Genomic DNA, 23,511 nt, shown 5'->3' with positions numbered 1-23,511 from the left:
GAGAACTGAAAGTCTTTTATCTTTCTTTACTCTTTTCTCTCTCCTTTCCCTTTTTTCGGTCTTCCTTTATTTATTTATTTCTTCTTCTTTCTGCCTCCATTCCTTTTTACATCAAGCATTTATTTTCTGTGTATTATATAATAGATACTTTGCATGGAGTATGAATTTTTGTATATCTATGGGCAAGTATCAATAAGTATTTTTTTGAATACAACTGATGGATGTGCTGGTTCATAGTTCAAGCCTAAGCATGTCTACTCGGAAGTAAGTCCTATTGAATTAAATGGGGCTTCCTTCTAGGCAAGTGGGGTTAGGATTTCAGCCTTAGATTGCAACCTTAAACACTTGGGAATAATCCCCATTGAACACAGTAGGGCTTACGTCTGAGTAAACATGTATAATAGGATTGCACTGTTTCTTGATTAAAAAGCAGATTTACTCTTTAAAAAGCATTGCTTCACTCTTCTTGTTTTAAATTAACATCTGTCTGCGTTTGATTTCAGACGAGTTGGCTTACAGTTGCTTCACCCATCTCATGAAGAGAATGAGTCAAAATTTCCCTAACGGAGGCGCCATGGACACACATTTTGCAAACATGAGGTCCCTGATCCAGGTGGGGCTTTGCATGCCTATGTTAAAAAAAATAATGTTTAGCTGTCCTGTTCCGTTCGTTTGAAGCTGAAGGCAGTTTAGCAAAATTAAAATGGGCACAAAACTAAAGACTGAAACCAAATTAAATACAATCCACCCAAACAGCAGCGCTAAACCAATGATTTGCTGCCCACAATTAAAGCCCACCCCCCAAAACTTTAGTGCAGCTGGTGCTCTCCAGATGTTTTTGACTACAGGGGCCATAGAGCATGTGCAGAAGGCCTCGGGAGTGATCCCCAGCATCTTCTGTAGAAACGGGAGACGCTTCTCTGAAATCCTGCTCCCAATCATTGTAGACAATCCTGAGCTACATGGATCAATACCCAGCCACCGATATAAGACAGTTTCCTGTGTTCCCATCACCCCCAGCAAGCTCTGGCTAATGGGAGTTGTAGTCTCAAACATTTGTCGGGCGCCAGGTTGGCAGACTTAGTCAATGGCACAGAATTTGCCTGGCACTTAAAGGCCAAACGAGGCTTGATCCCTCCTTCAGTCTCCTGGAAGAATGCTGGGACAGACATCCCATTTGTCCAATGGCCCTGCTGTTGATCTTGTAGTGGTGCTGGCTGCAGATTTTGGGCCGTTGGGCAGGATGGCATCACTGCTACCCATTTGCACTCCCTCTGGGCCCCATCAGCACATGGGTAAAAATCCAGAGGTACGCAAGCTTTGCGTGGCTCTCAGACATACAGTGGTGCCTCGCAAGACGAAAAGAATCCGTTCTGTGATTCTCTTCGTCTAGCGGTTTTTTCGTCTTGCGAAGCAAGCTCATTGACGGTTTGGGGATTAGCGCTATTAGCACTATTAGCGGCTTTTAGCGGCTTATCTGCTGATCGGATCAGCTGATAAGCGGCTTAGCGGCATAGAAAAAGGGGGGGAGGGGAAAAAACCAGCAGGAACTCGCAAGACATTGTCGTCTTGCGAAGCAAGCCCATAGGAAATTTGTTTTGCGAAGCACCTCCAAAACGGAAAACTCTTTCGTCTAGCAAGTTTTCCGTCTTGCGAGGCATTCGTCTTGCGGGGCACCACTGTACTGTATCTGATTCCCAGCTCACAAGTGCAGCGTCTCCCATTTCTTCCCATTATCCCTGCACAGAGGAGGTTCAGCCACGGAGCGCGGCAGCTAGAGTGGCCTAGAATCCTTTGGAAAGATGCTCTAGCCGGCACACTCCGTGGTCAGGCGTCTGAGTGCAGATGCGCACCCTCTGCTCAGTTTCCTCTCTGGACACCTGGCAGCCCATAGCTGAGGACGGTGGGGAGGGAAGAGCTGGAGCAGCTCCCCACCTCTGCTGTCTCTGGGCAGGGGGCCAGTTCCTATGGGAACCGTGCAATCCTTCTGACTTCTCAGCGCATCTCCCTAAAAGGGGGAAAGCTCCGCAGCAGGGTTGTGAAGGCAGCTCAAACGCCTCCTTGGGACGTTACTTCTGAGTAGACACATGCATGAGATCAGGCCGGCAGGTCTGGAAGAAGGGAACGTTAGGGCAGGGAGGTGTCTGCAAACTTAAATCTGGAAGAGATAATGCGCTTGGCTGGAAGAGATAATGAACGATGGTTGACTGGGGTTCGTGTGAGGGGAAGAATGGATGCCAAAGGGTGGAAAGAGAGGAGATTGTAAAGGAGAGTGGCACAGAGAGAGAGAGAGAGAGAGAGGGAGGGAGAGAGGGAGAGAGAGAGAGAGAGAGAGAGAGAGAGAGAGAGAGAGAGAAGAACGTGTGAAGAAGGGCATTGTGGGAAATTAAGATGGTCCCCAGTGCCAGTCAGAGCACCTGGCTGGGATTCTGTTTCAATGTGGTGGCCAGCTGGGAGCCCATCACCTGCCAAAGGTCGCCAGGTTCTGACGCAGACCCTGAGCTGCAGCCCCTTCACCGAAAAAAACCTTGTGGCACCTTAGGAATCAAGTGTCCTACCTCCTCCTGCCTTGAACTCCCCACCTCTTCCCCCCTCTGGGTTGGAGGCCCAATAATCTCACCTGATGGTCAGGCCATGGTAGGTGTGGCCTGCTCCCAAATCTTCACGGTTCAAAATCCTGAGACCTTGCAAGCCCCTGATTGCACAGCTGTATTGTCGCTCGGATATCTGTGTTGTCAGATATTTAAAACTGGAACTCATTTTTGTCTCTGTGTTGTTGTTGGTGTTTTCAAATTTCCCCCCAAAGATTCTGGATTCTGAACTCTTTGAACTGATGCACCAGAACGGGGATTACACTCACTTCTACTTTTGCTACCGCTGGTTCCTGCTGGATTTTAAGAGAGGTAAGATGCTTGAGCCACATATTGATCATGGAACCAAAAGGGTTGGGTGGCATCTTGGGGGTCATCTAGTCTGACCCCAACATGCGCTTAGTGCAGATTCTGCCATTTCAGAATGCAGCAACAGCATCCCCGGCAGGTGACCCCTCCAAGTCTAAAGATGCCATTAGAGATTATTTTTATTATAGTGGTACCTCGGGTTAAAAACTTAATTCGTTCTGGAGGTCTGTTCTAAACCTGAAACTGTTCTTAACCTGAAGCACCACTTTAGCTAATGGGGCCTCCCGCTGCTGCCGCGCCCCCCCGGAGCACGATTTCTGTTCTCATCCTGAAGCAAAGTTCTTAACCCAAGGTACTATTTCTGGGTTAGAGGAGTCTGTAACCTGAAGCGTATGTAACCCGAGGTACCAGTGTAGTCTTAATTTTTCCCCCAGGGGGAGGGCAGTGGGGGGGGATTAATGTCGTCAAGAAAACTGTTGTGACCATGACGCGCTTGAGTAACTGGATGCTCTCTGCAATGTTTGTTCCTTCCCTTCAGAATTGTTGTACGAGGATGTTTTTACAGTGTGGGAAGTTATTTGGGCAGCAAAGCACATCTCTTCAGAACATTTTGTCCTTTTCATTGCCTTAGCACTGGTAGAGGCCTACCGAGAGATTATCCGCGATAACAACATGGACTTTACTGATATCATCAAGTTTTTTAATGGTAAGGGAGCCGAGCTCAATTCAATTTCACTCTCTTTTTCCATTCTTTTTTCAAGGACTTCGATGTGTTCAGTTTAAGATTGCAGGCGTTTAGGAAAAGCTTTTCATTTGTTTGTTTAGGAAGCAAGGGATTTGGGCAGAGGGAGGACAGGAGCAGATCAGAATTCAGTCCTGATCATCTGTATTTTGGAAAGCTGCCTATTTTTCCACCTGTTCTCTGTGGTTGGGCATGATAGTTCCTGAGACAGAGGAGCAGGTTTTTGTCTGCGTTCAGATACCACCACACACCATTTTGAATCAAGGTGGCAGACCAAACCTTTCAGAACAACTCGAGATTGTCACCAAATTTGGTGTGATGGTTTCTGAGATCCAGGAGCAAACATTTGTCTGTTTTTGGATACAACCCATTGCCACCTTGGATCAAGAGAGCAGGCTGCAACTTTCAAAACTGTGCTTCTTCTAATCATTTTTTGGTTGTTTAATAATAATAATAATAATAATAATAATAATAATAATAATAATAATAATAATAATATCTTTATTGTCATTGCCCCCTCTCGGGGACAACGAAATTACTTACAACGAAATTACTTGTTTTGTTTCTTAAAATGCCCGAGCAACGGCAGGTACGAGGCTTCCACTTGGAAATAAAGCGATGCTTTCCTTTCTGATTATTCTCATCTCAAGCTGAAAGCTGTGAACTTGTTTCTCAGATGAAGTGCAACAGAGTACAGAAGGGGCTCCTGTGATGGGAGTGTTGCTGTGCAACAAGAAAAAGGCACACTCTGCATCTCAGCAGGGTCAGCATCCTAGTCTAGCATTTTCCTTGACATGGAACTTTTCCGAAAATGGGGCTGTTGGGTTTTTCTTTGTAGTTTCCAGGTGAAGATAGCTCAGCGGTTAATGTGAATCGGTACATGCAGGCAAGGAGCGTATCTGTTTTATCTGTTTTCTGCGTGGGCTTAACAGCCATATCTTTAATTGGGGAACAGGAGCTGGAAGAGCAGCTGTTTTGGCTCAGCGTTTTTAACTGATAAGAAACACTTAGAAGGCCATCTCGACCCAAGGGTGCTCTGCAGCTTTAACGTGGCCATGACATGAGCACATAGTGCTTCAGTTAAAGCATCCAGAACTCCATTGTCAAATTTAGTCCAGAAAACTGTGCTATGGACTATTGTGACTCGGCAAGGTGGGCCGGGTGACTGCAACTTGACTGCGGCAAGAAGAAATTAATCTATCTTACATGTACAGCTCTGGTCCTCTAAGTTGCAAGTGTGCAAGTAATGGGGCTGGAATAGCCTTATCCCAAATAAGGTTTTGCTGCATATTTCTCTAGTGAAAGCTTAGCTAACTGGTCAATTGAGCTCGTTAGGAGTTGACATAAAAATTGAGGGCACAAGGAGAAGGGGATGACAGAGGATGAGATGGTTGGACAGTGTTCTGGAAGCTACAAACATGACCAAACTGCGGGAGGCAGTGGAAGACAGGAGTGCCTGGCGTGCTCTGGAGTCACAAAGAGTTGGACACGACTAAATGACGAAACAACAACAACAAAAACAAGGAGCTGATATATACACTAGTGGCCAAAACTGTGGAAACCTTTTGGAAAAAGTGTATTTCTGAGGTTTGAAAAAGGAAGCACAACTGCATATCAACTCAAAAAAAGCTGCACAGCAAACACTTAGTTGTGCTTCCTTTTTCGGGTTAAATGGCTATAACTTTTGATAGAATACAGATAAGTGAACAAACTTTGTTGCATTACATTCTTCATTAAATTATCTTTCCATTGATATATAATTTTATGGTATTTCTAATAATAATAATAATAATAATAATAATAATAATAATAATAATAATAATAATGGTGCTATGAGCCAACAAACCTCAGAAATGCACTTTTCCCAAATGGTTTCCACAATTTTGGCCAATAGTGTATGCTCCCAGGCAATCTCAGCTTCCTCCACTCACTTTTCCCTCTGGCTCCTCGCACTACTGGTCCTCCCCTTCCTCTTACTTCTGTTGTGTGTTTTGTGCAGAAATGGCAGAGCACCACAACGCGCAGGAGATCCTGAAGATCGCGAGAGATCTGGTCTGCAAAGTGCAAACGCTGATCGAGAACAAGTGAGCGAGGAGGAGGAACCGAGAGGGTTTGCCTGAGGCGACGGCAGCAGCAGCAGCAACTGCAACCTGGCTTGCACCCTTTTAGGGGGAGGAAGGGGGAACGAGAATTTGCCTGCACTTGTCACTTCAATTAATGGTTTACTGGCATCTTCTTCCATGTAATAATGTTTGTAAATACCTGAGAGTGTTCTTTCCAGGAGAAGAAAAAGCACACAGGAAAAACAAGGTGGCTTCCCACCAGGAGTTGAGGTTGTGTGCGCACACACACGAGAGTCTTCACTGCAGACTCTGTATTTCAGGGCCAAAAAATATTTGTGTGTCTTTCGTTTCTCCAGTTTGTTGTGTTAATTGAGTTTCCCAGCACTGGGATGGTCAAAGGGTGGCGAGCATGGGCAGAAGGAAGACTTGATGTGTGTGCCCCCCACTGTAATTTGTGCAAAGCCTTGTCCGTCTTCGAACCCACCTACCCACCTGCAGGACACCCTTCCCAACGCCCCACCTTCTTGCCAGTATTTCAAGAGCACCTCCCTGTTCTAAGCGAGCAGCATCTATGACCAGCTGCGCCAAATTCTGTGATGAGATCGGGCATAGACCGAGGTGGGGCATCCTTCTGAGGTTGCGCATAGACCAAGGACTTTATGCCGGGAAATGAGCCTGTAGTTCTCTGAAGCTCGTCTGCAAACTGGAGGGCCCCATCTCCTCCCAGCGTTTGCGGCACGGCAGAAGCTCTGTGGAAGTTAAGCGCCAAAAAACAGGCTTCCCTCTACTTATGTCACCCCTATGAAGCATTTTATCCTGAAGTGTTTGGCCCTGAACGGGGAAACCATGATAACCAGCCACGGACAGAGAAAGCTCACCGAAAAATAGTGGGGAAAGGAGGGCAGCAGGCCAGTAGTCCTGGTTTTTTCTGCACAACAATGAGGGCTAAGAATCTTGATTTTTATTTTTATTTTAAAAAAGAGAACAACCAACCAACCAGCCAAACTGTGGAGCCCAACGAGGTGCTGAATTCTACAAATGCATGAAATAATTATGTATAATTGCCCTGGTTTCCTTCTCCGTTGCCTGTTTGAGGATCTTTCAGTTTTTATGCTGCCTCGTTGTTCTTCAGCTTTTTCTGTTATATAGACCGTTGCAGGATTTAACCCAGTACTCTTAACTGCTGGAGAAACAGACATGGGAGGTGGGGCAGCTAGCCCCCAAAGCATCGCTGACTTCCAGCTAGTTGGGTTTATTTTGTTCCTTTTCCCTTGGAATGCAATAGAGGGGAGTGTCTTAAATCAGGAAACTGACTCTTTCTCTTTTTTTGGCTAATGCTGGCATGCTCACACGGTTTGTCCCTTAGTCCTGTCGGTTTTTTCTCTTTCTTCCTTGTGCCAAGTTAAGTGTTCGAAACATGCATGGTTCTGCCAGACAGTGTCGCAGGCGAGGAAACCGCTTTTCCGATTTTGTGTGCATTTTCATTCAGTTGAAAGGTGAAGAAGTCTTTAAAATCCCCCAAACCCCCTTTAAAACCTGATGGGTTCATCCATGTTTTAAAAATGAAAACACAGTGCACTACATTTTTGGAGAATGTATTATATACGACACTTTACTATGTAAAAAAAACACACAGAGAGAGAAAAAGGAAACACAACCAAAAACAACAAAAAAATTAACGAATTTAACTGTGCAAACTTTGTTGTACCTGTTTATTATAATGTTTCTGCATAATAGTATTTTATGAATATTGTGTACTGCCTTATTTTTGTCAGGAGCAGAATATTTTCTTTATTGCTCAAGAGTTTATTTATCTTTTAAGTGCAACCAATGGATTAAAAGAAAATACATATTGTCAAAGCTTTTTCTAATGAGTAAAAATATTTCTTTGTCGCTCATAAAACGACAACAATGACCCTGTGAGAATGGAAGTGTGACTTTGCCACCTCAGACCAAAAGTTACATCTTCCTACAGTGAACAAGCAACTGCCTCCTTTGGTAACAAGGGTCATAACCTCTAACAATGGAGACTCCATTCAAATTATTGTAGTTTCTTATTCTTCTTGTTTGTTGCTTGTTACCAAAAGTCTCCAGCGAGACTCCAGCACATTTAAATATATTAATATAAATGGGTCGTACTATAAAAATGTAACAAAACAACCCTCGTAATAAGCAGCCACAGGAAGGTTTGGCCCCCACACTGGTAGCCACAAACAACATCTCGCTGAGGCGAGCATTCCAGAGACAGGGAGCCACCACTGAAAAGGCCCTTCTTCTGTGTCACCACCCCCCATGCCTCCCTCAGAGGGAGACCTAGAAAAGTGCCTCATAAGGAGGTCTAAACATCTGGGCAGGTTCATATCTTGAGGCGCGTTCCAGAATATATCGTGGTCCTGAGCTGCAATGAGCTTTATTGCTCAATAGCAGCATTCTGAATTGTCAATCAGTTTTGACAGCACTGGTGGTTCTGTGATCTGCTTGACTCGAATTGTGTCAGCCGCCAGGATGGCCATGTTCTGCGCTCCTCGAAGGCTGCTTTCAAAGGCAGCCCCATGCGGAGCGCAGTGCAGTAGTCCAACCCTGAGGTCATCATACCAGACTCTTGCTTGAGCCAACCAAAGCAAACTGGCTTATCTAGGCCAGCATACTGTTCTTGGCAGTGACCGAACAGCCCCCATCCCACTTGTCTGAAAACCTTGAGCTGGACGTACAGGAGGAGGAAAAAGAGCTTTGCCAGGCGACTTCAACTGATGCAGCATGCTGTTCAAAATAGACATCACATCCCTAAAGCAGAGCCACAAACAGGAGAGGCTAGCATGTTCAAGGGAATACAGTGGTGCCCCGCAAGATGAAAAACTTGCAAGACGAAAAACTCGCTAGACGAAAGGGTTTTTCGGTTTTGCGTTGCTTCGCTAGACGAATTCCCCTATGGGCTTGCTTCGCAAGACGAAAACGTCTTGCGCTTTTTTCTTAAAGCTGCTTGAAGAAGCGCAGTTGCGACGGACCGTGCTTCGCAAGACGAAAAACATCGCAAGGCGAAAAGACTCGCGGAACGAATTATTTTCGTCTTGCGAGGCACCACTGTACTGAAATGCACCCAAGTAGCAACAAAAAAGTCTCTTCAATTTTCTGAACAGCTTAACGAGGACTAAACATGCACAGCAGTCATTTGGAAAGGAAAATAAGGAGAGGGGTAGAATGGACTGTCAGGAGGCAAGTATGGCTGGCAGCCTAGCCAGAAGCGCTCCTCATAGATTGCAACATCTCATTGCAACACAGGCTCGGAGCATGTTACTATTTCTGTGCAGCCTTAATGCAGTCATGCAATCACAGACGCTGGCACTAGGTGGCAGACCATCCCCGTTGCAATAGATGCTTAGGAAAGAGCAGGCGTCTCTGCAACAAAATGTTACGGTTTGCACAGCGCTCTGTTTCAGGGTCCCAGCCAGACATGCACTCTCTGCCAGGATACACCCACCTCTTCTCTGTCCAGGTTCCCGTCCCCGTCCCCAACCAAACATGGTACATTCACATACTAGCATCCTGCGAAATGTTAGAAGGATCTCCATTCAGTGCACCATTGTTCATGCAGCCCAAACTAGCAGTGAAGCAGATGTTTATTCCCAGGTTAAAGTGGACAACCTTGCAGCCTGAATCTCATCCTTGCCTCCTTCAATGCGGCTCTGCTCTAACTAAAGCAAGAAAGCAACATCTGACCATGGAGGATGGTCTATTTGGGCAAATGTACCAATTGGAGGGACACGGGTGGCGCTGTGGGTTAAACCACAGAGCCTAGGACTTGCCGATCAGAAGGTCAGCGGTTCAAATCCCCGCGACAGGGTGAGCTCCCGTTGCTCAGTTCCTGCTCCTGCCAATCTAGCAGTTTGAAAGCACATCAAAGTGCAAGTGGATAAATAGGTACTGGTCCGGCGGGAAGGTAAACGGCGTTTCCGTGCGCTGCTCTGGTTCGCCAGAAGCGGCTTAGTCATGCTGGCCACATGACCCGGAAGCTGTACACCGGCTCCCTCAGCCAATAAAGCGAGATGAGCGCTGCAACCCCAGAGCTGTCCATGACTGGACCTAAATGGTCAGGGGTCCCTTTACCTTTACCAATTGGTTTGTCCTCACCTGGCTACCTTACTTACAACCTGTCCAGGGGCTGGCATTGCCCGTCAGTTTCCTTCTGAAGTCTCTGGGTCGCCCTAGAACTCAGCAGAGGGGAGGATGGGGGCAGTATTAGAATTGGTTGGCTCCAACGCCACCTACTGTCCGTCTGCTTGCCTTTGGCCCCACCAGCTGCCAATGACATATGACCAGTAGGTACCCCATAAGTGTGTCACATGCCTGGATGCATCTCCCCAAAATAGATAGAACAGAACTTTGGACTTACCATATTCAGGTCCTTTTCTATACAGTAGTGCCCCGCAAGACGAATGCCTCGCAAGACGAAAAACTCACTAGACGAAAGGGTTTTTCGGTTTTGCGTTGCTTCGCTAGACGAATTTCCCTATGGGCTTGCTTCGCAAGACGAAAACGTCTTGCGCTTTTTTCTTAAAGCCGCTTGAAGAGGCGCAGTTGCGACGGACCGTGCTTCGCAAGACGAAAAACATCGCAAGACGAAAAGACTCAGGGAACGAATTATTTTCGTCTTGCGAGGCACCACTGTATCCTTGGACTGTATCCTTGAATGGGTGGTAATCAGTGGCACTGAGAAGGGGCACATAGAATTGCAGAGTTCGAAGGGACCCCGAGGGCTATGTAGTCCAACCGTCTGCAACGCAGGAATCTTTTGCCCAACGTCGGCCTCGAACCCACAACCCTGAGATTCAAGAGTCTCGAGCTCTCGCGACGGAGCCACTCTGAACGCATTATGACAGATCCTCTGCAACGGAACAGGTAACCACAGAGGGGACTATAAGGGGCTGTTGTTGCCTGTCCCCCCTCAGCAACTGGTATTCAAACTTTCTGTCCTGAATCAGAATCACCCCCCCCCACTCCGCTTTCATGGCTTTCGGCCACTAGATCTAACCTCCACAAATTAATCTTATCTCATTTTAAACCCAACACTCATGGCATTCCAGTGCCCCAAGTGATTTCTAGGGACGCAGGTGGCGCTGTGGGTTAAACCACTGAGCCTAGAACTTGCTGATTGGAAGGTCGGCGGTTCGAATCCCCATGACGGGGTGAGCGCCCATTGTTCGGTCCCTGCTCCTGCCAACCTAGCAGTTCGAAAGCACGTCAAATGTGCAAGTAGATAAATAGGTACTGCTCTGGCGGGAAGGTAAACGGCGTTTCCGTGTGCTGCTCTGGTTTGCCAGAAGCGGCTTAGTCATGCTGGCCACATGACCCGGAAGCTGTCTGCGGACAAATGCCGGCTCCCTCGGCCAGTAAAGCAAGATGAACACCGCAACTCCAGAGTCGGCCACGACTGGACCTAATGGTCAGGGGTCCCTTTAAGTGATTTCTTCATTGAGTGTGGCTTTCTGAATCTACTGCCAATTTCACTGCATGACTCCCAGGCTCTACTCTCATTTGAGAGGGGGGAGAAAGGAAGCATCTCTTACTTTGTAAGAACCCAGGAGACCTGTTGGATCAGGCCATTGGTCTATCTAGCACAGCCTCCTGTTCAGTGGCAAACCAGGTATCTGGGAAAAACAAAACCTGAGTACAACAGAGATCTCTCTCCTCCCATGGTTTCCACAAACAGGTATTCACAAGCATACTGAAGCAGCCATCGCAGCTAGTAGTCACTGACAGTGTTATCCTCCACGAATCCTTTTTTTGGTAGCCATCACTGCCTCTTGTGGGAATCAAACCACTAGTTCAACTACACACTGTGCGTAGTCCTTTTGGCCCGTCCCGAATCTGTCAGCACTGAGTTTCATGAATGTCCACGAATTCCGGCACTATGATAATTGGAGAAAAACATTTCCTGATCCGTTTTCTACATGCTGCACATTAACTTCATACAATTCTATCATGTTCCCCTCCCCACCACCTCCAAAATCTGGAACAACAATGTTACAGCCCCCTCAAAAGAAAAAGAAAGAAGTAATTTGAAAGAACAAAGACTACACATGCCATTTGAACCGTTCAGCGGTGTCTGGGAAGGAAACCAAGCCTGGCATTTCAAAATTCTGTCTTAGGGTTTGACCTGAAAATTTGACTACTCAGAATCATAGCTGCCAACGTTTCCCTTTTTTTAAGGGAAATTCCCTTATTCCAAATAGGATCCCTTGCAAGAAAAGGGAAATGCTCAGAATCTCCAAGGAAATTAGTACAGTGGTGCCCCGCAAGACGAATGCCCCGCAAGACAGAAAACTCGCTAGACGAAAGAGTTTTCCGTTTTGGAGGTGCTTCGCAAAACGAATCTCCTATGGGCTTGCTTCGCAAGATGAAAATGTCTTGCGAGTTCCTGCGGGTGTTTTTTTCCTTCCCCCCCTTTTTCTAAGCCGTTAAGCCGCTTATCAGCTGATCCGATAAGCCGCTAAAAGCCGCTAATAGCGCTAATCCGTCAATGGGCTTGCTTCGCAAGACGAAAAAACCGCTAGACGAAGAGAATCACAGAACGGATTCTTTTCGTCTTGCGAGGCACCACTGTACTATCCTATCTAGGGGAGGAGCCAAAAGCAAGAGTGGGAGGAGCTTGTTATCAGCTGCTCATAGCTCCGCCTTCCGCGTTCTTGAGGCTCCGCCTCGGAGGCAACTAGCCAAAGCCTCTCTCTCTCTCCCCGCAGAAACGTTGAAGAGCCTTGGGCCCCACTGGGCTGTGCTCCTTCCCTAAAAAGCTCCACTCTTCTAAGGTTAATATGCCTGGCAGATCAAAGTTGAACGAGGAAGCATCCCGTGTCCCCCCCCCAAAAAAAAACCCTGGAAGAACAACAACAAAAGCCACACATCGAGGCCACTGGGTACTTGGCAGGGAATTCTCAACTTTCCCTGCAGCCACAGATCCGAGAGTAAGGCACAGCATGGTCCTCATCTTCAGAGGGAATGTGGTCCAACCAGGTGTCCCTTTCTACTATCCAGCGGCTCTTTATTTTCGCTTTCAACCTGTTTAGGCCCTAGGCTTTGAAAAACACATTGAAAAATGCAGCAACTTATGAGGTTGTCATCTCAGAGGGGAAATCGAGGCACCGTAAACCCCACTGAAGTCTCTCACATCCCAATGTCCGCTTGCTGGGCATGACTTGATTATCTCTTCCAGTAATCTGAATGGGGCCATGGCAACCTCAGCCGGGTTGAATACACAGCAGCAGAATTCGACTGCCCCCCACCCTCAATCCATGCAGAGAGAAAGTAACGTTATTGCAAATCGTGCATGTTTAAAAATAATAATAAAAAGCGGAAAAGGAACAAAGGCGAACACAGCGAGTAATTTATAAAACGAGACCCTTTAGGAATTACAACAACAAAAAATCCAGTTGTGTGCAATTTTTTCTCTCTCCTTTTATTAGACAGAGGGTTTCCTTAAAATGCCAGTAACAAGTCACAGTGATTATTGATGGTTGAACTGAAATGCAAATATACGGAAAGGAAAAAATACTGCAACATGTCGCATATGTTTTTTTTTAATTTTAAATATGGTTTTACCCTGGTCCACCAAACCATCTGTCTTTGAAAGATGCTCATTTAAAAAGGATAACTCTGTCTTCTCTTTCCAAAAGGAAGAGATTATTGTTTGTTTTGTTGTTTTTTTTCAAATTTTCTGTTAACGTGTCTAATATTCCTGCAAGGGGGGAAAAAAAAGCAATCAGCCTTCTCAACGGCCTTCATTTGATAACAATATTTATATATATATGTAGCTATAGGCAGGTAGATATATATATAAATATATAATATATATATTTCTATGATTCTCTTCTTCCTCTTCTTAATCTATGCAAAGTCTCTCCATAAAGAGATCAGCCATTTTTTTTTTAAAAAAACAAACCTACAAAGAAGCAACACATTAAAAAAAATAAAAATAAAAATAAAACAGGGTAGGGGGAGGGAAGGGGAAAAAATGTCTTAAGAACATTATTATAGTCATACTTCGTTGATTACATGGGAAAAAAGGGGGGATTAATAATCACTAAGTAGGACTGTTCATTAAATGTTCTGATTGGGGGAAATTCAAGTGCAGTAGCAGGACCTGGTTTTTCTCAATTACCAGGTTGCCGAATAGAAATCAAGAAAGGGGAAAGCGGGAGGAGAAAGAAGAAAAGAACAGCGCGTGTGTCGTGTGTGTCTTTTAATCTTTTTTTTTCTGTTCCCCACCCCCCTCCTCCCCAGACCTGTTGCACCCTCCCCTCTTCCTCCTCCCTCCTCTTCTTCCTCCTCCCTCCTCACTTCACAACGGGGGGGGGGGGCACGCAGTTTGGAATGTATGGAGTTTCGGCCGGGCGCCCGGCGGTCCCTAAGCCAGCTTCAAGGTGCTCACTGGGAACGAAGGCATGGTGACCATGGTGACGGGGTTCAAGACCGTCTGCCCCACCAGCTGCGGGTGGTGCACCACCTGAGTCCCGACGGCCGGCTTGGCCATTACGGCCGGCTGCCCCAGGCCGGCCGTCCCGTTCACTTGCTGGTGAGAGATGGTGTGGGCGATGTGGCTGACCACCGGCTGGCTGACCGCCACGGGCTGTGGGTAGAGGGGGAGCTGCTGGCCCAGGTGCGCCACGTGGTTGAGGGCGGCCGGGTGCACCGTGATGTGGCCGATGGGCTGGGCGGCGGCCGTGAGCTGGACTGGGCTGGAGGCGGAGGAAGGGGCAATGTGCGCAATGTGCTTGCCCGGTGGCCCCTGCAGGACGTGGTTGACAGTCTGGATGACGGAGGCATGCGTGGTGGCCGTGTGGGCGATAACAGTCGATTGAACGGTGGAGGCCGCCACCAGGTGAGTCTGTGCGGGGACGATGGCCTGGGGAGGCACCAGCGCTTGGGGCGGAAGGGGGGGCTGCGCGTGCGGCGGCGGAGGAGGAGGGGCGTGCTTCTGGGCCAGAGGCAGGACGGACGGGTGGTGCGAGGCGGCGATGGGGGGCACTGCCTTCAAGAGCTCGGGGTGCTGGCGGTGGGACAGCTTCGGCAAGGAGTTCGCCGGTCGGTCGTCTTCCATGTCTTCGTCCATGTTGTCTTCACCCTCTGTGGAGAGGACAAAACGGGGACAAATGTATTTATTACAGTCATACCTTGGGTTACAGATGCTTTGGGTTGTGTTTTTTCGGGTTACGGACTGCCCAAACCCAGAAGTACCGGAATGGATTACTTCTGGGTTTCGGCGGTCGCGCATGTGCAGACGCGCTAAATCATCCTTTGCGCGTGCGCAGAAGTGCTGAATGGCAACCCTCGCGTGCGCAGAAGCACTAAATCACGCTTTCCGCATGTGCAGAAGCGCCGAATGGCAACCTACGCATGTGCAGATGTGCCGCTGTGGGTTGCGAACGTGCATCCCGCACAGATCACGTTCACAACCTGAGCGTCCACTGTACATGTTTGAAATTTTTATTTTTTTTTTGAAATAATTTTTGATTTTACAAATATAAAATTCTAACAATGCAACCACACCCACCCACATTTAAAGATTCCTCCGAATCTCTGGACTTCCCACCTTCCCTTTCACATGGGTCCTATTATCAAACCTTTTCTACTGCATCTTTTTCAATAGTCCGTATTTTGTATAACTCCGTTATCTCCATAGTACTTGCTCTGTGTTTGAAAAGAGGCACATTTTGCGCAAGGCTATCGACCGCTTGGGACCAAGCGAAGATGCCTGGCGTCTCCACCCTCTGGAGGTGCGTGCCTGAGGATCACTGAATCGCGACTGTTTTCACACACTAATGCCACATCCTGTAGAATTATATCAGTTCTTTTTTATCTGTAAAATCGGAATGGATTTCAGGAACCACCATGTTTTTTTTCTCTGCAGCCTGAGCAGGAGCAGTGAAAAGCTTTACAGTTCATTGTTGCAGCTTCTCTTCACATACCCCACCCCACTGCCCTGCTGACAGCTGCAAAGAATACTTTTACGTTATGAATGGTCCGTGTCACCATTAAGAAAAAGAGGTCGGAATAGGCCAGCGTGAGTGTGTGTGTGTGTGGATGGACTGTCCGTGGATAGAGAGACTTTTCTCATCTTTCATAACCTAGCTCTAGGCTGGCCACTGAACTAGCCAGATGTTTAACTGAGAATCAATCACAGTCAGCCCATCATTTGAAAGGTAATTCACCAAAAATGGCAACTAGGCATTCCGTTCTGGTCACCTAGCTTATATATCTGAGTTTCTAACACTGGTGTGTATCCTCACTCTTTCTGCCAAAGGAGCTCAGATGTGGCACACAGTGAAAATTCCTGAAGTTGCTTTTTTTTAAAAAAAGAATTCCAATGTACAGTGGTGCCTCGCAAGACGAAATTAATCCGTTCTACGAGTCTCTTCGTCTAGCAGTTTTTTCGTCTTGCGAAGCAACCCTATTAGCGGCTTAGCGCTAATTAGCAGTTTAGCGGCTATTAAAGGCTTAGTGGATTAGCGGCCAAAAGGCTATTAGTGGCTTAGCGGCTTAGAAAAAGGGGGGGAAAGCGGAAAAAAATCGGAACACTTGCAAGACGTTTTCGTCTTGCAAAGCAAGCCCATAGGGAAAATTGTCTTGTGAAGCAGCTCAAAAACGGAAAACCCTTTCGTCTAGCGGGTTTTCCGTCTTGCGAGGCATTCGTCTTGCGGGGCACCACTGTAGATGCAGGGTGGGAAGGTCTGGAATCACAGAATTGTAGAGGTGGGAAAGGACCCTGAGGGTTATCTAGTCCAACCTCCTGCAATGCAGGAACCTTTTGCCCAATGTCAGAATCGAACCCTTGACCCTGTGATTAAGTCTCATGCTCTATCCCAGCCTCAGCCTCTACTTAAAAGGCTTGTTAGAGGGTGAAGGTCTTCAGAAGACATCAGAAACAGACAACAGAGATGGTGCCTGTCTAATGATGGCATCTGCAGATGTTCACCTGCCAAGCACAGTGATCTGTAAGGTATATTACAAGGGGTGAGATAATTTTTCAGGTATTCTGGCACCAAGTTTCCACACTAAAACCAGCACCCTGATCTTAGCGCAGTAGCTAATTGGCAACTACTGGTACCACTGCTTCTCTGGCACAATGGAACATGAACATATGAACTTCATCGTGTCCGAAAGTTACAGACAGTCACTTCCTGGCGTAGTCAACAGAGACTGCACCACCCCCGTCATGAGATGGGAAATGTGTGTTTGGGCTGCACCACTTCAGACTCCATATAAAAAAACAAATCTAAAAAATGTATTTCATTCCTGCTCACAGAAAGCTAATATACACTGAGGTCCAGTGCCAAGGGCCTTCTGGCGGTTCCCTCGCTGCGAGAAGCCAAGTTACAGGAAACCAGGCAGAGGGGCTTCTCGGTAGTGGCACCCGCCCTGTGGAACGCCCTCCCACCAGATGTCAAAGAGAAAAATAACTACCAAACTTTTAGAAGACATCTGAAGGCAGCCCTGTTTAGGGAAGCTTTTAATGTTTAATAGGTTATTGTATTTTAGTGTTTTGTTGGAAGCCGCCCAGAGTGGCTGGGGAAACCCAGCCAGATGGGTGGGATATAAATAATAAATTATTATTCTAAATTATTATTATTATTGTTGTTGTTGTTATTATTATTATACAAGGGGAAAGTATTCTGTCACCCTGAGAAGCTAGTTTTCTACCTCCAGGGAATTTGTTTGCAGGGAGGAGCATTTAAATCATGCGAGCCTGAAACGGTATAGCCTCAGACATGCCAGCTGGGGAGGGGGCCAGAGGAGGGGAGTTTTCCTGGATGGTGCGGATCTGGAACTGCTTTTGGGGCATGTGCAGAGCTGCTTGCATACCATAGTGGGCTGGCCCTGGATGGGAGTTTAGTACATGGTTCAGAATGCAGCCAACTGCGCAGAAGAACATAGGAAGCCGTCTTCTACAGACACACCAAAGACCAATCTAGCTTGGGAGCTGGCTATGCTGCCTGGCGGTGCCTCTGCAGGATTTCAGACAGGATTTCAACTGGAGATCCTAAGGACTGGAACCTGGGACCTTCTGCACGCGAAAGATAGCTCAGTTGTCCAGGAGGACTCAAGCTGGCAGAGCATGAGACTCTTCATCTCAAGGTTGTGGGTTCGAATCCCAGGTTGGTCCCTTCCATCTCTACGATTCTACAAAGCAGGTGCTCTACCAATGAGCTACAGCGGTGAGCGCATCTCTGTGTGCCCCGCCACCCCCAAAAATCAACCCGCCACTCGGACGTGAGGGATCCGGGCTGAGAGTTGACGGATTGATGGATATCTTTTGAGGATCGAGACCGGGAACGGGGGGGGGGGGGCGAGAATTTGGGAATCCAAAGGGTGTATAACTATTATGTTGATTTTTGTTATTCTGTTTTGTAAATAATATAAAAATTGGGAAATTTGTGGAAGGGAACTGGGGTCGTCCTTAGAAAGATATGCAAAGAAGGGGTATTTTGGTTTAAATTGAGGTTTATAAGTTAAATTTGGTTAACTAAGAAGAATTAAAAAAATATTAATAAGGTAAAGGTGGGAGATAAGAACTTGCTGACTAAACTATTGGAGTTGGGATGCAGGAGGGGGAGGTGTGGGGAAGTCAAGGAAAGTGGTTAAGAAATCAGGGATTCGAAATTATATGTGTTTGTTTTTGTGTTTGTATGTTTGTGTTGTGTATTGTCTCTGTGTGTGTAAATTTGGAAAATTCAATAAAAAATTTATAAAAAAAAACACAACAAAAATCAACCCGCCACACCACCGGGCCCCGCTGGGCAGCATTTCGGACGCACCTGACGCAGTCGAGGTAGACGCTTGATCGTCCTCCGGCTGAACCGTCTGCCGGATAATCCGGTCGATCTCCAGGATATCCATCCACTGGCTGAGCTCGTGCTTCAGGTCCGCCAGCCGCTGCTGCGTGGCGATCTTCTCCCTCGCCAGCCGCTCCATCTCGTGCTCGTACTCCTTCTCCTTGCGCTTCAAAGTCTGCAAAAAGGACCCGGATAAAGTAAGGAGACCCGCAGGAGGAAAGGAGGGCCACAAAGGCAGAATGACAGATTTAAACCCCCCAAAAAACCGGGGTTGGGGGCAACATCTCTGGAACTCACTATACCCCTAGGGGATTCGCCAAAGCTTGTGCCTGAGCACGCTGGGAAAACAGCAAAGGTTTCGCACTCAGCACTGCTTCTCTTTCCGTGGAGGAAGTGGAAATCTTTGGGCTGCAAAACCCTAGACGCAGCAGAGGAAGAGTCTGGAAATCTTTTTTAAATCGCTCAGAAAATTTTCTGCTGCAACTAAGCCTGCAACCCAATCCGAAGCATGCGTAACTAAAATAAGCAGCGTATTCCTTCGCTGCTTAACCCCCTTCCCACCCGCTTCGCCTGTTGTTTCTCCTGTGTTGAGTTTTACAAAGCGTCTCGGGGCAGAGATCTGCCCTGTTTGTGCATTGCAAAAGTACTATAAACACTGACGGTACCGTATGGAAACGAAAGCCAATCGATCAATACTAGTAACAGAAACGCAAACAACAGGAGGGGAAGAAAGGGAGGAGGTTTTTAAATCAGGGGTCAGCAATATATGAGGAGACAACATAAAGAACTGGACTCATTGGCAGGATTTGAGTAAACAATCACAATTGTGTATAATAATAATAATAATAATAATAATAATAATAATAATAAGATTATATGTATTGGGGAAATTTTGGGGAAACAATACACAGGGTGAACAATATGGAAATAAAACAAAATGGGAGTATGAGGGAAGTCCAGGGGAGGGGGTAGGAAAATACGGAAAACTGTTAGAGAAATATTGTTAGAGGATGTATACACAGAAAACCAATAAAAAATATTTAAAATCAATTAATCAATCAATCATCAATCAATCAATCAGGGGTCAGCAAACATTTTCAGAACGGGCCGGTCCATTGTCCCTCAGACCTTGGGGGGGGGGGCAGACTATATTTTGGAAAAAAATAATGAACGAATTAATATGCCCAACAAATAACCCAGAGATGCATTTTAAATAAAAGCACACATTCTACTCATGTAAAAACACGCTGATTCCCAGACCGTCGGTGGGACTGAGAAGGCGATTGGACTGGATCCAGCCCCCAGGCCTTAGTTTGCCTACCCATGTTTTAAACGCTGCAAACACACCAGCGCTTCTGCATAGGAAAGAACAGGCATCCCCAAACTTGGCCCTCCAGCTGTTTTGGGACTACAACTCCCATCATCCCTAGCTAACAGGAGCAATGGTCAGGGATGATGGGAACTGTAGTCCCAGAACAGCTGGAGGGCTGAGTTTGGGGATGCCTGGGAAAGAACATGCCACATGTGGAAATGAAGGTCCGCGTATGTTAATCGCCATCACATGGGTGATGGGACATGCGGCAAGGAAGCCTCGCCAAATCACAGCTTCCTATATTGCACAAATGTAGAGGAAGGGTGCCGAGAGGCAGCGTGGTTACCATGAGGGGCAGTGTGGTGTCGTGGTTAGAGCGCTGGGCTAGGACATGTGAGGACTGGGTTCGAATCCCTGCTCAGCCACGATGCTCACTGGGTGAGCTTGGGCCAGTCACTGCCTCTCAGCCTTCTCTATCTCACAGGGCTGTTGTGAGAACAAAGTGAGAAGGGATGCAGGAGAGCCATTGAAAGCAACGGGACTAAATAAAGACACAATTTATACACAGAAAAGACCCGCTGAAATCAACAGACCCGCTGAGCAGGAGACAAACTTTGGATACAAGCCAGTGTGTTTTAGCACAAAGGCACAACAAAGGATGCCTAATCGTCCCAATGACACACAATTAGCTGATAATTGGGGTGGGAGAAAGATAAATACAGTACTAGCTCTCAGGGATGCTTTGGGGAGGCTGTTCCCAGATTCCCCCTCCATCTTGGGGCAATCCTCTGAATTCTCCCCCTTCTGCAACGCTCTTCACACACTGAGAATGCAGAATTTCCCCCAGCTCAAACCTGCACCCTATAAAGCACAGAAAGATCAAGGAGGCAAATTCCTAAAAGCAGGAAAGCCTCGCTTCGGAAGGGCTGCGTGGGGCTCTCTCTGGCAGCCACGGCCTTGGAAGGTGGCGGAGGGAAGGGGGTTGGCGGCGCTGCTGGGCAAAGCAGCCAGAAAAGGATGAGATCAGACCTCTAGTTGCACGTGACCAGAAGATTCTGCTTCTCCGCCACTGCGGTCTAAGCGGCAACTCCAGGAGCCCGGCTAATGAAGTGGGAGGTGCGTTTATACTGTGGAGAGGTTTGCGGGAAGGGGAACCAGAAAGAGCACCCTTCGCGCTCCCCATCTGGGGTGGGGAGAGGAAACTCATGTTATTTGAAAACAATAATAAAACCGCTTCCAAAAAATAAAGTGTTGAAGGTGTCCGTGGGAAGCTTCCTGGTGCAGAGTCAGGCCACTGGTGTCCCCTCCTCCCTTCCTCCCATTGTTAATGCTGTACTGCCAGGGTTTCTCAGAGCTGGGAAGGAACCCAAAGGTCATCTAGCTCAACCCCTGCTTCATACAGGGTGCAGTCCAGATTCTGCTACGGCACCTCCAGTGAAAGGGAGCTCAGCGCCTTCTGCCCCCTGCCTGGACAAGCACCCCCAAAATGAAAAGACAGAATGTGTTTGTGCGCGAGTTCCCCCTCCCCACTGTGCCCATTTTCCTGAGCTTCTAAACGAAGGCAATTTGAAAACAGAAACTGTCCATATGCTTGGGAAACAAGGGGGCAGGGAGAGAGAATTAAAGGAGGCTTTTATTTGTGAATCAAATTGGTGCAGGGTAGATTCAATACTAGACAGCATCTTAAAAAGCAGAGACATCACCTTGCCAACAAAGGTCCGTATACTTAAAGCTATGGTTTTCCCAGTAGTGATGTATGGAAGTAAGAGCTGGACCATAAAGGCGGCTGATCGCTGAAGAATTGATGCTTTTGAATTATGGTGCTGGAGGAGTCTCTTGAGAGTCCCATGGACTGCAAGAAGATCAAACCTCTCCATTCTTAAGGAAATCAGCCCTGAGTGCTCACTGGAAGGACAGATCGTGAAGCTGAGGCTCCAATACTTTGGCCACCTCATGAGAAGAGAAGACTCCCTGGAAAAGACCCTGATGTTGGGAAAGATGGAAGGCACAAGGAGAAGGGGACGACAGAGGACGAGATGGTTGGATAGTGTTCTCGAAGCTACCAGCATGAGTTTGACCAAACTGCAGGAGGCAGTGGAAGACAGGAGTGCCTGGCGTGCTCTGGTCCAGGGGGTCACAAAGAGTCGGACACGACTAAACAACTAAACAACAACAACAGATTCAATACTGGCCCAGCCCTTGCTCAAACTAGCCAGCCTTCAAATTTGGATTGTGCTTTTTTCAGACTCTGCTCGCTTGACCGAATGCTCCTGTACGCAAACATTATACAAATATCCTTGAATAAAGAAAGCCAGCATGTCAGGGAAAAGGATGCACACACATTCTCTGGGATGCTTGCCTTCTTTTTATTTTCTTATTTTGCATATGGGGAAGAAGCGTTCCAGCATGCTGCCCGTAGGCTGAGGCGATACAAGCCAAGACACATGTGGCTTGCAGCCTCAGTAAGAACTAGGCCCTTGAAGGGAGGGAGTAACGGATTGGGCAGGGATGGCGGCACTTACAACTTGGCTTGTTTACCGAGATCGCCCAACGCTATACGCTTTGCTGCACCAGATCAGGGCACATGCATGGACTGGTTTTGCACCAGCAGGCTGAAGCAGAGGGTTTTTCCCTCCACCCTGGGGAGGTGCCCTCTCGCAGGGTTGCAAAAATGCTTTTCAAAAAAAAAAAAAAACAAAAAACAAAAAACAAAAACACTTCGCGAAATCTAAGCCTACAGGCATTGTGCAGAAAACCCTCGCGAGGGAACGGCAGCGGTGCACAATTAGCAAGAGCGAGAAAGATGCTTTCAAAACACACACCTAAAAAAAACACTTTCCTGCCAGTGTCTGCAAAGTGCTGGAAAAGTGGACTTTTAGCTTTAATTGCCCGTCATCCTGAACGACCCCCAAATACAAGCAATGTCCCCTTTACACTCTGCCAATGGACAGGCACCCGATCCTGGTTTTTGCTGAGTCATGCATTCCCAGGAGGCTCCGGGACAGACGCCCCGCAGGAAGAGAGTCAGAAACCCTGACCTTCCCTCCAGCTAAACTCTGTCACCAGCCTCAGCCTCGCCCCTCTCCCTCCCGGGAAAAACAACTTGACCACGTGCTATTTCCCCACAGCTGCCTTCCTCACACAGCAGACTCCAACCGGCACATTGATTCTGCCGCCAAATCAGAGAGAGGGTTGCCTGCCCATGAGGGTTGTGCTTACTAAACACAAGCGAGCTGAACGCATGAGCACTCTGCCCAGGAAACTCTCCTCCGCTCTCGAGGGCTGATCCTCAGTGGGTAAGTGGCGGGGAAGTGGATACAGAACTGGCTGGAGCTGCCCAAACGGTTTGGAATCAAAGCAGGGAAAGTGCTTTGCGGGCCCCAGACAAGCAGGTGGTTGTTGGGGCTTGCAAAGCGTTGCAACCGCTACTATGCTATAAGATCCACTATCCTGTAATACTACATACGAGCCTGTTCTACTGATGAAGCCTAGGATGGCGAAACAAGACTAATATTCTGGAAATCCTCATCTTAGACTCTGTGAAAGGATTCTGTGGAACTGTAACAACCCTTCATGTGGATTATTGGACTCTATGAACCGACAGGTGAAACAGACACTTATAGATGTATGGACCTTGTTATGTACTGAAGTTCTCACCCTGGGCCAGCAG

The 23,511-nt window shown here is 47.3% G+C and overlaps 2 protein-coding genes across 16 annotated transcripts in view; one reads left to right on the top strand and one right to left on the bottom strand.

Annotated features, from left to right (window-relative positions):
- The window catches only part of SGSM2 (small G protein signaling modulator 2), an 80,685-nt gene extending 73,120 nt beyond the window's left edge, over positions 1 to 7,565 (top strand). For 9 of the 14 annotated variants that reach the window (XM_083479538.1, XM_083479543.1, XM_083479537.1 and 6 more), the window contains 4 exons: positions 504 to 613; positions 2,807 to 2,903; positions 3,439 to 3,606; positions 5,642 to 7,565. In XM_083479538.1, coding sequence (XP_083335664.1) covers positions 504 to 613; positions 2,807 to 2,903; positions 3,439 to 3,606; positions 5,642 to 5,730 — 464 coding nt within the window. In that variant the 3' untranslated portion in view covers positions 5,731 to 7,565. The remainder of the gene's footprint in view (positions 1 to 503; positions 614 to 2,806; positions 2,904 to 3,438; positions 3,607 to 5,641) is intronic. The other 5 variants (XM_083479535.1, XM_083479539.1, XM_083479536.1 and 2 more) reach the window with 1 other exon arrangement.
- A 5,564-nt stretch (positions 7,566 to 13,129) lies between these two features.
- MNT (MAX network transcriptional repressor) overlaps positions 13,130 to 23,511 on the bottom strand; it is a 64,978-nt gene continuing 54,596 nt past the window's right edge. For both annotated transcript variants that reach the window (XM_083479638.1, XM_083479639.1), the window contains exons 5-6: positions 18,512 to 18,704; positions 13,130 to 14,822 (exon numbers count right to left, since the gene is read on the bottom strand). In XM_083479638.1, coding sequence (XP_083335764.1) covers positions 14,104 to 14,822; positions 18,512 to 18,704 — 912 coding nt within the window. In that variant the 3' untranslated portion in view covers positions 13,130 to 14,103. The remainder of the gene's footprint in view (positions 14,823 to 18,511; positions 18,705 to 23,511) is intronic.

This window comes from Podarcis liolepis, assembly GCF_965112155.1.
Source record: "Podarcis liolepis genome assembly, chromosome: 16".
In the NCBI taxonomy this organism is placed as follows: domain Eukaryota; kingdom Metazoa; phylum Chordata; class Lepidosauria; order Squamata; family Lacertidae; genus Podarcis; species Podarcis liolepis.
Note: the sequence above shows the minus strand (reverse complement) of the source record. Positions and strands in the feature narration are given on the sequence as shown.